General features: G+C 33.7%; 1 protein-coding gene and 1 non-coding gene across 2 annotated transcripts; one reads left to right on the forward strand and one right to left on the reverse strand.

The window, feature by feature from the left end:
* Positions 1 to 1,831: 1,831 nt before the first annotated feature.
* On the forward strand, positions 1,832 to 10,766 carry LOC113754895 (probable RNA-dependent RNA polymerase 1; the record flags this gene model as incomplete). Its single annotated transcript, XM_027299089.1, has 3 exons — positions 1,832 to 3,678; positions 6,383 to 6,533; positions 9,900 to 10,766. Coding segments are annotated over 3 exons (2,865 nt in total), but the record flags the coding sequence as incomplete, so codon positions are not given.
* Positions 10,767 to 13,349: 2,583 nt separating this feature from the next.
* On the reverse strand, positions 13,350 to 13,456 carry LOC113754896. Its single transcript, XR_003465449.1, has one exon. It is a non-coding gene; the product is annotated as a small nucleolar RNA R71 (small nucleolar RNA).
* Between the last annotated feature and the right edge of the window lie 535 nt (positions 13,457 to 13,991).

The following is a 13,991-nucleotide window of genomic DNA, read 5'->3' on the forward strand; positions in this document are numbered from 1 at the left end:
AAACATTGTTTGATTTGTAGCTTGAACTCTATAACATATCAAGTATTGATAATATCATGTTTTACCAAAATTATTGTATACTCATGATTTTATTACATATAAACCACAATTGTTACAATTTTTATAAATGAAGATTATAATCAAGTTAGAAAAATAAACATGCATGTAATTTGAATTCTTTGTATTGTTTTTATTTCTATTTTTGTCAATAATGGAGTATAAATTATCCACCATGTAAAGATTTTTTTGGCTTGTGCATTCTGACAATTGAAATTTAATGGATAATGATAGTAGGATTTTTTTTCATTTTTCTTTTCTTTTATTCATAATATTTAACACAATCCAATGCAAAGAAAGTCTATTTTTTTCATATGAGTACAGTATTTGTGGTTTCAATATCAGTGTTTTTGATGATCATGGAATTGGAATGAGAATTGTGGCTAATTAACAATTTTAATATCAATTTTTAGTATATTGCAGTGTTTTATTTTTTCGGTTGCCAACTTTTAATATCCATAACCACTACCATTATTGTCAATTATTAGAATGCACTAAATTTGTCCAATTATATTTGTCACCATAAATGAAATTTACTTTATTTTAAAGCTTTTCATTCCATAACCGCAACCATTATTCATTAATATTGCAATACAATAAATATATGTAATCATTAGACAAATAACAGTATTTTGATCACCATTGAAAATAAGTTGGATATCATTCTTCATTTGAATTTTACTCTTATTATAATTCTTATTTTATCATTGGAGATGGCTTCTGCATGGGTTGATGGATGGATTTGATTTGCTCAAACCTGTATAAATGAAACATTGCTATATTATTGCCAATAAAAATTTTTGTCTTCCCCTATATATTAGTGATATGGATATTGTCTTTGGTATTATTTGAATTTTATTTCCAGCTTTTTAATTCTTTTGCTATTCACTTTATATCATTTTATGAATAGTTTTCAATTTTTTTTTTGTTTTGAGGGATTGCTATTAATGATAGTAATGGTTTGCATGGTGCTATTTTAGATTTTCTTTTTTCCTGTTTAATATTGCTATTTTAGTTATAAATCTGTCCCAAATTTTTTTTTTTTGGAAATTCCTCTGGGTGTCACATGAAAATTGGATGTGTACAACTTATAATTTCATCCAAGAAATGTTTCTCAAATCATTATGTTTTTCAAATCACTTCACTACTTTAAGGAGATGTTTCTTTCTAAATCAATATGGTATGATGCAATATAATAACCTTAATAAGCAACCATTAAGCCATCCACAATTAAAATCATGTGAAACTTTAACCACAAATTAGGAAGGGCATAATTGGAATACCAAAAACTAAGATTACAACATTGCTTATACTTGCACTCCAAAATACCAATACTCATGGTACTTGGGATAGAATATGTATTTATAGATGGATAGATAGATAGATACATTAGGTGTGAGAAATAATGGATCGCAACACTTGTGTGAGTAAAAAACATGGTCTGCTGTTATTATATTTCAATACTATAACTTCTCTCTCCTTTCTCAACTGCAGTTGAACATAATTCATTGCTGAGCCATATCTCTTTTCCTACGCACTGCCACGTGAACTTATTTTTATGTCTTCGGTACCTCTTTTGGATCAACCTTTTTGCTACCAGTGTTAACCATGACTTGAACTCTGAAACCCATCCAAAATACGAAAGTCATATGGCAAACAACCAGCATGCATTTGTCCACTCTTTGTTCTGTTTTACAATTGAGTTTCTGATACCTTTTTTATGTGAAATTATTGTTTATGAGTTTGAATATTGACATACACACTTCTGACTTAGTTATCTGGTGCTCCTCGGATTTTCAAAAAACTTGAAGAATCCCCCTATCGCTACTTTAAGGAAACTCCATATGACCAGTGGGTCAGGGCGACAGATTTCACTTCATCCTGTATTGGACAATCGTCTGGCATATGTTTGGAGCTTCCTCGTGGCATTCAACTACCAAATTTAGGTGATTACAAAGAAAGTGACAGCCAATTTACGCTGGAAAATGGCTTCCCCTATTCAGACAATTTGGTTTTAGTTCCTATTCTGCGTCCCCCCGAAGGACTATATTTGCCATATGAAATCTTGTTCCAGGTCTGTTGTTTAGTACAGACCGGATGTCTTCCAGGGCCATCACTAGATGCTAATTTCTTTAGGCTTGTTGATCCACAAAGAATAGATGTCAAATACATAGAACATGCCCTAGAGAAGCTACACACATTGAAAGAGTGCTGCTATGAGCCGGTGCAGTGGCTCAAGGAGCAGTATGATAAGTATGACAAGCTCCGGCGACCTCCCAAATCACGTACTCTTAATTTGGCAGATGGATTGGTATATGTCCGGAGGGTGCAAGTTACACCATGCAAAGTGTATTTCTGTGGTCCAGAGGTCATTGTATCTAATCGTGTATTGCGCCACTTTTCAGAGTACATTGACAATTTTCTTCGAGTTTCCTTTACTGATGAAGAGCGGAATAAGATGTTTCCATCAGACTTGTCACCTCGTAAAGCTGCAAATGAGAATGGAAGGACGGAAATTTATGAGAGAATACTGTCAACACTGAAAAATGGCATAGTTATTGGGGATAAAGAGTTTCAATTCCTTGCCTATTCTTCAAGTCAATTAATGGAAAATTCAGTATGGATGTTTGCTTCAAGACCCGATCTTACTGCTGCTGATATAAGAAGATGGATGGGTGATTTTAGTGAGATAAGAAATGTGGCGAAATATGCTGCCAGGCTTGGTCAATCTTTCGGTTCTTCCAGGGAAACACTAAATGTTGGTAGACATGAGATCGAAATGATTCCTGACATAAAGGTAAGAGATGCTTACCGCTCTACAGTCGAGTATGTCTTCTCTGATGGCATTGGGAAAATCTCTGCTCAATTTGCAAGGCAAGTTGCCACGAAATATGGCCTAAGCTACACTCCTTCTGCTTTTCAAATTCGGTATGGTGGCTTTAAAGGTGTTGTGGCTGTTGATCCCACTTCATCAAAGAAGTTGTCGCTGAGACAGAGCATGAAGAAATATGAATCCAATAACACCAAGTTGGATGTTTTACAGTTTAGTAAATACCAGCCTTGTTTCCTCAATCGCCAGATAATTACTCTTTTGTCTACCCTGGGGGTCGAGGATGTTGTATTTGAAAAGAAGCAGAGAGAAGCAGTTGCCCAGTTGGACACTATTCTAACTGATCCAGTGAAGGCACATGAGACTTTAAAATTAATGGCTCCTGGAGAGATTGCAAAAGTTCTCAAGGAGATGCTGAAATGCGGCTATAAGCCTGATTCTGAACCATTTCTTTCAATGATGCTGCAAACTTTCAGGGCATCAAAACTGCTGGACTTGCGGACTAAAACAAGGATATTTATACCAGATGGAAGATCAATGATGGGATGTCTGGATGAAACCAGAACCTTGGAATATGGCCAGGTGTTTGTTCAGTTCTCTACTGCTGGGCGTGGGCAGTTTTATGATGATTCTATCTCGTATTTTAAGCACAATAGTATTCTTGAGGGGAAGGTGGCGGTTGCAAAAAATCCGTGCTTGCACCCTGGAGACATTCGTATTCTAAAAGCTGTTGATGTGCCAGCATTACATCATATGGTGAACTGTATTGTCTTCCCCCAGAAAGGAAACAGGTAAATATTATATGGTTTATGTGTAACTCATTCAGAGAATGTTGAAGTTTCTGGAATTGAGATTAGCTTCTTGAAGATGAATTGAAAATATACAGGTAGGCTAAGATCCATTAGTTTCTTTTGTTTCTGTGAGAACTGTTAATTGCTATTCTCCTACTGTTCTTTAATAATATTTAAGTCAAACAGGATTGGAAGTAAAAAGAGATTCTAAGATCCATTAGTTTCTTTTGTTTCTGTGAGAACTGTTAATTGCTATTCTCCTACTGTTCTTTAATAATATTTAAGTCAAACAGGATTGGAAGTAAAAAGAGATTCTTCTCTTATTTTGCCTAGTTACTGGTACGAAAGAGCAATTTACATTTTCTCGCATGAAAAGCAAATAGCAGATAGCTGTCTTGGGTGTGATTTGGTTGCTTGACTACATTGCTTAGAAACTTTCGAGAGCATAAACAATCTGTAAGCCCTAAGAGAGCATTTGTAACGAAGATTCTTAACAAAATGAATGCTTATTTGTGTTTCATTCCTACCATTACATTGTTTGGTTATCAATTCATTGGCAAAAGGGATTCATTCCTTTGGGGAATCTTAGAACCAAAGCAAAAAATGGGTATGCCTGCAGATAGCTTTTCTTGGCTAATTGGTAGAGTTATCTAAACGCAGTCAGGGAACGTTAGATTCATTTAATTGTTTCATATCTCATGTCCTGACCTGTGATGTCTGTTCCTTCATTTCAATCTTTTACATTCAAGGGAGACCTAAGAGATTTCTTTTTGCATCACCTGGCTTGTTGCAAGTGAAGTTGAATGAATTCTTGGGTTAAGGCCTTAAATAAAATGTTGTGCTTGGACTGGATCTTGAACTGCTTATTAGGTCTTTAAGATCATACATCCTAGACTTAGGGACTTTCCTTTTATGGTTTTTAGCAAAGGATTTCTTACTTAGCAAATGAGCATTAAGGTATCAGTTTCATGGCCAGAAAAAATCTGGCTTCACTATTGAGGTTCTATTTCCAAATTTTGCTATTAAATAGAAAGGAATCAGTATTATTACTTTTTACCTGATATATTTGTGTACTGTTGGGTCTTCGTTATTGCTAATCTTAAATAGCTGTTTAATGATGATTCTTGGGAAAGAAAAGAGTGGATGCAAGATGATTTTGACATAGTAGCTATTTCTAGCAGTTTAAGAAAACTATTGGGTAAAAATATACAAAACAGGGTCTAGAATGGATTGTGAAATGAACCTGTAAGAACACAAGGAAGAAAATTTTATTAAGAGCATAAAAATTATGATGAGTTTTGGCAATAGGGAGTATAAGAATGTAAGCATATTTTGATCTTAATTTTTGTTATGCCTAAATTATTCTCATGTATTTTAATTAGTGTTATTGCATCCCAATCATAACACTAATAAGAAAAATGAAAATTTTCAATAAGTTACATCTCAAAAGTATTGGTAATTAAAATTAAGAACTACCCATTTATAACTTTATTCACCAATCATTTTCTTCATCTCCAATTATTATATGTGTTAAAACTATTTTCAATCATTATATTCTTATGCGTGATAATTAAAGTTAACTGTATTTTTAATATATATTGGTTTAGAAGAAAATTACGATTGATAAGAAGACAAAAGGTTATAAACAATTAATGAGCAAACAAAAGGTTGTGTTGATGATTAAATTCACTATATTATGTGATGTTGACTAAGAAAACTTCAAAAAATTATCGATAATTATAAAAAATATATATAACAAAAAAAGTTTACAGCTATTGAAATTGATAAAAATTTGTTGTATCCAAATCAGAATGTTTTAGTATGTATTTTGCTCAAGTTTTTTTGTATACACTAATTTGACACAACATAAAAAATTTGTCACAATCCATGTAAAATATGCAATGACTTAGCTTAGATATGACAATCATTTAGAGTCCAAAAAACTTTTAATTGCCTTGTATATAATAAACACTTTTTACAACTAACAATTGCTTAATTTTGTTTATTATATGGTTTCTTAGTTAATATTATACGAACAACTTAGCTTAAATATGATAATCTTCTATCTTCAGAGTTTTTATAACTGTAGAATGCACAAAAAACTTTTAATTGCTTTGTACACAATAAACATTTTGTACAACTACCAATTGTTTAATTTTGTTCATTATATAGTTTCTTAGTTATACTATGCTAATCAAAATTTTACACAGAAATTTAATATATTCAAGATTTTATATTTTGGAAAAATATATATTCTCGTGCAAAGCATGTGAGTTGTTACTAGTTTTCTTAGGAGCACGAGGAAGACGTAGTGCAGATGTTGTTTAAAATAAGGTGAATATTAGTCAAGGCTGTATGTAGGAAAAATAGAAGACTGCTAATCTGCATTTAGAAAGCTTGAAACTGCAGCAAATCTGGGAGCTGAAGGACGGGTATGATTACGGCTTATTTTGCTGACAGAATGTTTCCTGAAAACCACTCCTTTAACATGGGTCAGGATATCTTTACTAGATACAAATGATTGAATTTAAGGGTTCACTATGATATCTAATATGCTTAGTAAAGCTCAATTTGGATAAACAAGGAACTCCTATGTTTTAAGCTTTTGACGACCAACTAATTGAAATTATTATGTAGGATATAGCTAGTGTGATTGACATCATGGTTTCTGAATATTTCTTTCTGATTCTGATGTCAATCACAGGCCTCATCCAAATGAATGCTCTGGAAGCGATTTGGATGGAGACGTCTACTTTGTTTGTTGGGACCGTGACCTGATTCCGCCTCAGCAACACCCACCTATGGATTACACTCCTGCACCTCCAATGCAGCTGGATCATGAAGTTACAATTGAGGTACTAATACTTTAATACAAAAATTGTTGGCACGAAAAATTACGCGCACGTAGTAGCGTAAGCAATTTGACACATATAAAAATATGTGGGAAGAGAAGGAGAATAAATACACAGATAAATACTTAATAATTTACTAACTCAAAATCCAACAATAACAAATATCAAATCGTAGGTTTTCGCTCACGACAACTCACAACTCTCAGCTATGAAACTTTCCCTCAAACTCACTTTCAAAACTGAAGTCGACTCAACTTAACTCTCGAAATAATAATCTACTAAACTGGTAGTATTTATAAACTTTAAAACTTTCTAAAACAAATACAACTATAAAGTGAAACTTATTTGGAAATTGATTTGAAATTTCCTAATCTATTATAGAAACTAAACAAATAACATACCAAAAGATTAATTAGGAAATTAGATACTAAAATAGATTTGTTTAATTTCCTTCATTGACTCCCTTAAATCAAACTCTTCATTATGATCACATCCAATGCCATATTGAGCTTGGATTTTCATGAAAAATTCAGTCAACGAATAAACGATGTGCAACTCAATCTTGTTTTCAATTATCAACTTCATCTTTTCTCATAGCAGTGGACGCACTTTGTATTTTATAAATTATTTCTCACCAATTTCTTCTTAATCAAAATACTCATTGATATAAACCCATTCATCACCAAAGTCACCATATTTACTACCAACGTAAGTGTCCAAAAATACAAAATCATAGATAGCTTTTTTACCAAAATTATCACTAGGGGTGTGCATTCGGTACAAATTCGGTTATTTGATTATTTGAATTCGATTTTTTTGGTTATTTTACTTGTAAAACTCCAAATCGCTTTCAAATTCAAATTTGGAATAACCGAATTCATTCAATTACCGAATTGAATTCGAAAACAGTCATGAAATCAATTATAACCGAATTGGATAGTAATTTCCACATAACTAAATGGGACTCACTTATATAGTTGTATACACTTAGTCATTTAGTCACTTATAATTTACTAATGATGTATTGCATTACACTTACATTTATTCCTATTTTTTTATATAGTTTAAATGCTTGATTTGCAAATAATTTGATTGCTTTCGATGGTGAATACTAATATATTAATATGTTGACATACAATTCTTATACATTTGCTTAAACTTAACCATAGTGCTTATTGTCTATGTTTAAACAAGATTAGTGATTAAAGAATATAAATTCACATATTGTATATGTAATATAAATATAGAGTATATTAATACTTGCAAGTTAAAAATTACACATTCAAATATTTAATAATCCAAACATGAATGATAAACCAATGTCTAAATTATAATTACTAATTATGTTTTTTTTTATATATTATCACTGTGCACTGATTCGCTAATTATGTTTAATATTTAGTATTACACTTATACTTATACTTACTTAACAAGTTATATACCTAAATAAATTTTTCTCTCCTTTCTGTCAAGTTTTCCTGATCTCTTTAGTTGATTGACCAATCAAATCTTTCAATCTGACAACCTTCAAGAATCAACAAATTTAATAGGGCCTTTTTTTCCTAATCACTGCACAACACCAACAATCTCAACAGAGTCCCCCTTTTTTTAGACCTTTGTTCAGTTAAGGTCACTTTCCCCTAATTTCAGTCAACAAATGAGTACTCCAAGACCAATTCTCATGATCCAATTTTTCAATATATGAGTATTCTATCACAACCTCTGTACCTTTTTATGGTATAGGTTTATCTATCAAAAATTTTGCACTCTCTCCAAGCACCACAGACATCGTAGGATCAAACTCTTGAATCTAGAGTTTTGGTACCACTTGTTAGCACGAAAAATTATGCGTACATAGTGTAAGCAATTTTGACACATATAAAAATATGTAGGGAAAGGAGAATAAATACATAAATAAATACTCAATAATTTACTATCTCAAAATCCAATAATAGCAAATATCAAGTCGTAACTTTTCGTTCACGACAACTTACAACTTTCAACTACAAAGCTTTCCCTCAAACTCACTCTCAAGACTTAACTCGACTCAACTCAACTCTCCAAATAATAATCTACTAGATTGGTAGTATTTATAAACTCTAAAATTTCCTAAAACAAATACAACTGTAAAGCGAAACTTATTTGGAAATTGATTTGAAATTTCCTAATCTAATATGGAAACCAAACAAACAAGACATCAAAAAGAATTAGGAAATTAAATATTAAAATAGTTTGGTTTAATTTCCTTCAAAAATGCTGTAGAAGAACTTATTTTTTTAATAGCTATTTCTATTGGGAAGGGGACGTAGATTATTGAACCCACAGCTTGATGAGTAGGAAAGGAACCTGCCTTCTACTTTCTACTTTTAATCTCTGTCTGGTGACTAATTATCAGAGCAGTGGTGTTGTCTTGCCATTCTAGCAAATTTCTAGTGGTGCTGTTTTGTAACGTACAAGCATGATTGACGCCTAGTTGTGGTTCATGACACTTTCGTTTTCAGGATGAAGCATGGTAGTATTTCTTTCGGCTATGCTAGCGTTCATCATCTTGCTTTATTCATTCCCGAGACATCTGCAATTCTGTATTCTGATCTTCCTTCGAACTAATTTATTTGACAGCAAAAGTTACAGAATAAATGATTTTCTACGTTCATGCAGTTTAAGAGTCGCTACTACTGCCTTTGACCTATCGCAGTCGTGTAATTTTGTCCTAATAGATTTCTTTCTGCTCAGTCAATTTTAGATGGTTACAGAGATTCTCTATCTTTATGGATGACTAAAAATAAACGATATTGTTTTTTCATTGAAGGTAAATGGTTGAAGCCCATTAACATCGTCTGTTAGCACCCATAAAACTGCCACATAAATTAAGAACCTTTGATGAATTTAGCATTGGATTACAAGATTTAAAAATAAATAAATAAATAAATTTTGTTTTGCTCGCATTATATGTACATAATTTTCAATTATCTTTTTATCTCACATATATCACATCACAGAAAGTATTATATTAATTATCTCAAAGAAATATCTCAAATAACCTCATATCCAAACAAACCCATGTTATTTGTTATTTGTTTTTGTCCTTTTATACTCTGCAAATATCGTCCAGCAAAGAAGCATTTGGACAAGTGGAAGAGTTCCTAATCCGCATTGAAGGATGCTAAGACCTTTGTTATTCCTCTATCCGCTATCTGTACAATTCTAGGAACTCTTCTGTTTTCTCCTCAATCTGCTTAACTATGAAACAGTGTTCACCAGGGTTATAGCCCTGTGTCTTAGAAAAATAAGATGCTTCATTGCATTCCCATGCATATATAGTGTTTTTGGAGCAAATATTCTTATGCAACATATGCTTCTCTGTTGCAGGAAGTTGAGGAGTATTTCGCCGACTATATCATGAATGACAGTTTGGGAATCATTTCAAATTCTCATATTGTCTTTGCTGATCTGGAACCACAAAAGGCCAGGAGTAATCGATGTCTAGAGCTTGCGAAGCTCCACTCGATTGCAGTTGACTATCCAAAGACTGGTGTTCCTGCTGAGGTACCATCTCATCTACGTGCCAGAAAATATCCTGATTTCATGGAAAAGTCTGAAAGGCAAACGTATGAGTCGCAGAATGTGATCGGAAAGCTTTTCCGAGAGGTCAAAGGAAAGGCACCATTCACAAGCTCCATTGAACCATTTACGAGGGAAGTGGCAAGAAAATCATATGATACTGATATGGAAGTGGATGGATTTGAGGATTATGTTGATAAAGCTTTTGATTACAAAAGCGACTATGATTATAAATTGGGTAATTTGATGGACTACTATGGCCGAAAAACTGAAGCAGAAATGTTGGGTAGTGGTATGATGTGGGTGTCAAAATCTTTGGACCGGAGAAATGATGCAGAAGCTGTTGGAATGGCCGTGACGTCCTTAATGAAGGAAGCTAGGTCCTGGTTCGGCGGGGATGGTGGTCACTCTGATGATGCATACGCAAAAGCATCAGCATGGTACCATGTCACTTATCATCCAGATTACTGGGGTCGCTACAGCGTGGGACCGAACCGAGCTCACTACATTAGTTTCCCATGGTGTGTCCATGATAAGCTGATTCAGATTAAAAAGGGAAGCAGAAGAAGGTCTCAGCTCATTGCAGCGCCACGTGCCCTCTTTCCAATTCTGACTACTGCTATTGCAGCTGCCATTCTCTTATTCCTAACCGCATTTTATTTTTTAAGCCATTAAGTATGTTGATAAGAGTTTATTTTACGTATTTTTAAGTGCATTTTATTAGTTAATTTTGAGTTGATTATTTAGTTTTATAATTAAAATAAAGAGGTTTTGGTAAAATTATATATTTTTGGTAAAAGTGGATAATATTGCATTTCTATTGATTTTAATGGTAAAAACTTCATTTTTATGCAGGAATGATGATTCAATCACCAAAGGATGTCAAATGAGGTAAAAAATAGAGATTTGGTGATGAATTCAAGTGGCAACAAGAAGAATGAAGTGAAAAACGTTCAAGTGAGGAAATGCAATACAAGTCAGTTTTGACACTCTTCAGTATTTTGACCATATCTGGAGCTACACTTATCGGATTGAGGTGATCTTTATACCATTTTAAAGCTAAGAAAGAGACCTACAATTCGTATGAATACATCGAAATCCATTTCTGCCATCTTCATGGGCAAAACGTTGGAATACAGAAGCTGCATTCTGTGGTCGGAAGTTAAAACAGAGGTTTGAACAGGTGACAGTATTTCGATCATATCTCAGGTTACAATGCTCCGATTTGGATGATTCTTGAAGCATTGGAAAGCTAACTCAAAGGGCTACAACTTTTGTGTTTTGCACAAAAGCTAGTTTGGCCTTTATCATGGAGAAAATCGCAGTTGAAATAAGGCCAGAGTGAAAACGCGAGTAGAAAAAACGCGAGTTTATACCGCGTTTTGTGTAGGCGCGTTTTATAGCCGAAATTCTGCAATTTGACTCAGTCAATTCTCTTGTGTGCATACCACTTTCCAGCTATAAGATGCAAGGGAATTCGGTGCACATGCTTCTGCAATAAAAGAGAAGACCAAATGAGTGTGGACAAAAGGAAACATCATATCTTTGACTTCTTTTTACAAAATCTGAGTGGAGGAAATTATGAAGTGAGAGGAATGGAATTTCTACCACCTTTTATGCAGAAATACAGGGGAGAAGCCTGATGACCAGACGTAGCTAGTTTTTCTTCTTGCAACAAGTTTTCTCTCTAGTTAAGAGTTCTTAGAGAAGCATTTAGAGTTTTCACTTGTAATCATATTGTGCAAGAACATAGCAGGAATTGGAGAGCTTCACCTTCAATTGGCTAAGCTTTCTTTTATCTTTCTTATACTTGTACTTTATGATGTTTTGCAGTAATAAACTTGTGAATTTGATTGTTAAATCATTCATGAGTAGCTAAACTCCTTCATCTAGGGAGTAGATGAAACTTATGGCTAAATAATACTAATTGAATGTGATTTACACTTGTTATATCTTGAGTTAACTTGTCTACTTGTGTAGCTGTGATTTCTTGTTATTGATTGATCACCAATAGCATGTTTATAGTGTTATTATTCAATGAGAATTGGTAATAACAATTGAAACACATGAGTAGTGCTTGAGTTGTATGTTCATGAAAATAGAGATACACTTAGGTGGATTATTGAGCATTTCATGAAATAAAACGGAGTAGTAGTAGTATTTCACCATGAAAATAGGGAAATCTATATTGCTCTAAGCCATTTCATCATGAAGATGAGACTTGGTAATCTTGGAAATAAATCTCTGGTTAAGCAAGAATAATAGCAAGAAGTAAATCCATTCATTTGTGTAGTTTATGCCATAAGTGGAATCTACATCCCTAGAATCTTCATTAAGTGAAATTTCTCTATTTGCATTCAGCATTTGTTAAACTAGATTTGTATATCAGATTTGTAGATTACAGCATTAGACTTTCTCTGCTCAAAAATTAATTGTAAGTCTAAATAATAGAGAGAACAGGGGCTTAGTAATTGTTTAAATTGCTCCTCGTGGGATCGACCCGATACGCATCTTGTACTAAAATTGCGACCTGTATACTTGCAGTCCAACGGGTGTAAAATCGGAATTAAACTTGCACTTAAAGTAAAAACCCGTCAAGTTTTTGGCGCCGTTGCCGGGGAGCGGCAATATTAGAGCCTAATCATCTTTATTAATTTAGACAGTATTATTTTTTTTTATATTTAATCTTATTTTGTAATCAGTTTTTGACAATTGAAGTTGCATAATATCTCTTATTTCTGTTTGTAGTGTATGCACCGGGCGTCTCGGGAAGTTACACCTTTCGATCCAGAAATTGAGAGGACACTAGAGGAACAAGAGATTTGGCAACCGATAGAGGACATTTTGATAGAACTACCATTTGAAGAAGAAATGGCGGAAAATGACCAAAATAGGCGAGTTCTACGAGATTATACTCTACCGGGAACACAAGGATCTCAAACAAGCATAGTAAGGCCTACGGTAAATGCTAACAATTTTGAGATTAAACCATCACTTATCCAAATGGTTCAACAATCTCAATTTGGAGGTAATGCAGTAGAAGATCCTAATACACACTTAGCTACATTCTTGGAAATTTGTGATACAATTAAAATGAATGGAGTTAGTGATGATGCCATAAGGCTAAGATTGTTCCCATTTTCATTGAGAGATAAGGCCAAACTTTGGCTACACTCTCATGCTCCTAATACTTTCACTGGATGGGATGAACTATCAAGAGCATTCTTAAATAAGTATTTTCCACCAGGTAAGACTGCTAAGTTTAGAATGGATATCACTAGTTTTAGCCAATTGGAAGGTGAATCATTATATGAGGCATGGGAAAGGTTTAGAGATTTGCTTCGGAAATGTCCACATCATGGACTGCCGGAATGGTTAATCATACAAACCTTCTATAATGGTTTAGTTTTTTCTACTAAAACTATGATCGATGCAGCCGCAGGTGGAGCTTTAATGGGTAAATCACCCCAAGAAGCTCAGAATTTGATAGAAGAAATGGCCGCAAATAACTACCAATGGGCCAATGAGAGAGGTAATACAAGACGTCACGCAGGTATGATCGAAATGGACACTCTCAATATGTTGAGTGCTCAAATGAATAATGTGATGAAATTGCTAAGTAGACAAGGTGGAGTTGGTCCAAGTTCATCTAATGCACATGTAGCATGTTGTTCTATATGTGGAGGTGAACATGATAGTAATGAGTGTGTTGATTCTGAACAGGTACAATTCGTCAATAATTACAATCGTAATGCTCAAAATAACCCCTACTCGAATACTTACAATCCGGGGTGGAGAAATCATCCAAACTTTGGATGGAAAGATCAAGGCAATCAACAAAGGCCAACCAATCCGTCGGGATTTCAACCAAGGCAACCACAGGCTGAAACTAAACCAAGT

This window comes from Coffea eugenioides, unplaced genomic scaffold (genome assembly GCF_003713205.1).
Source record: "Coffea eugenioides isolate CCC68of unplaced genomic scaffold, Ceug_1.0 ScVebR1_1096;HRSCAF=1894, whole genome shotgun sequence".
Lineage (NCBI taxonomy): Eukaryota > Viridiplantae > Streptophyta > Magnoliopsida > Gentianales > Rubiaceae > Coffea > Coffea eugenioides.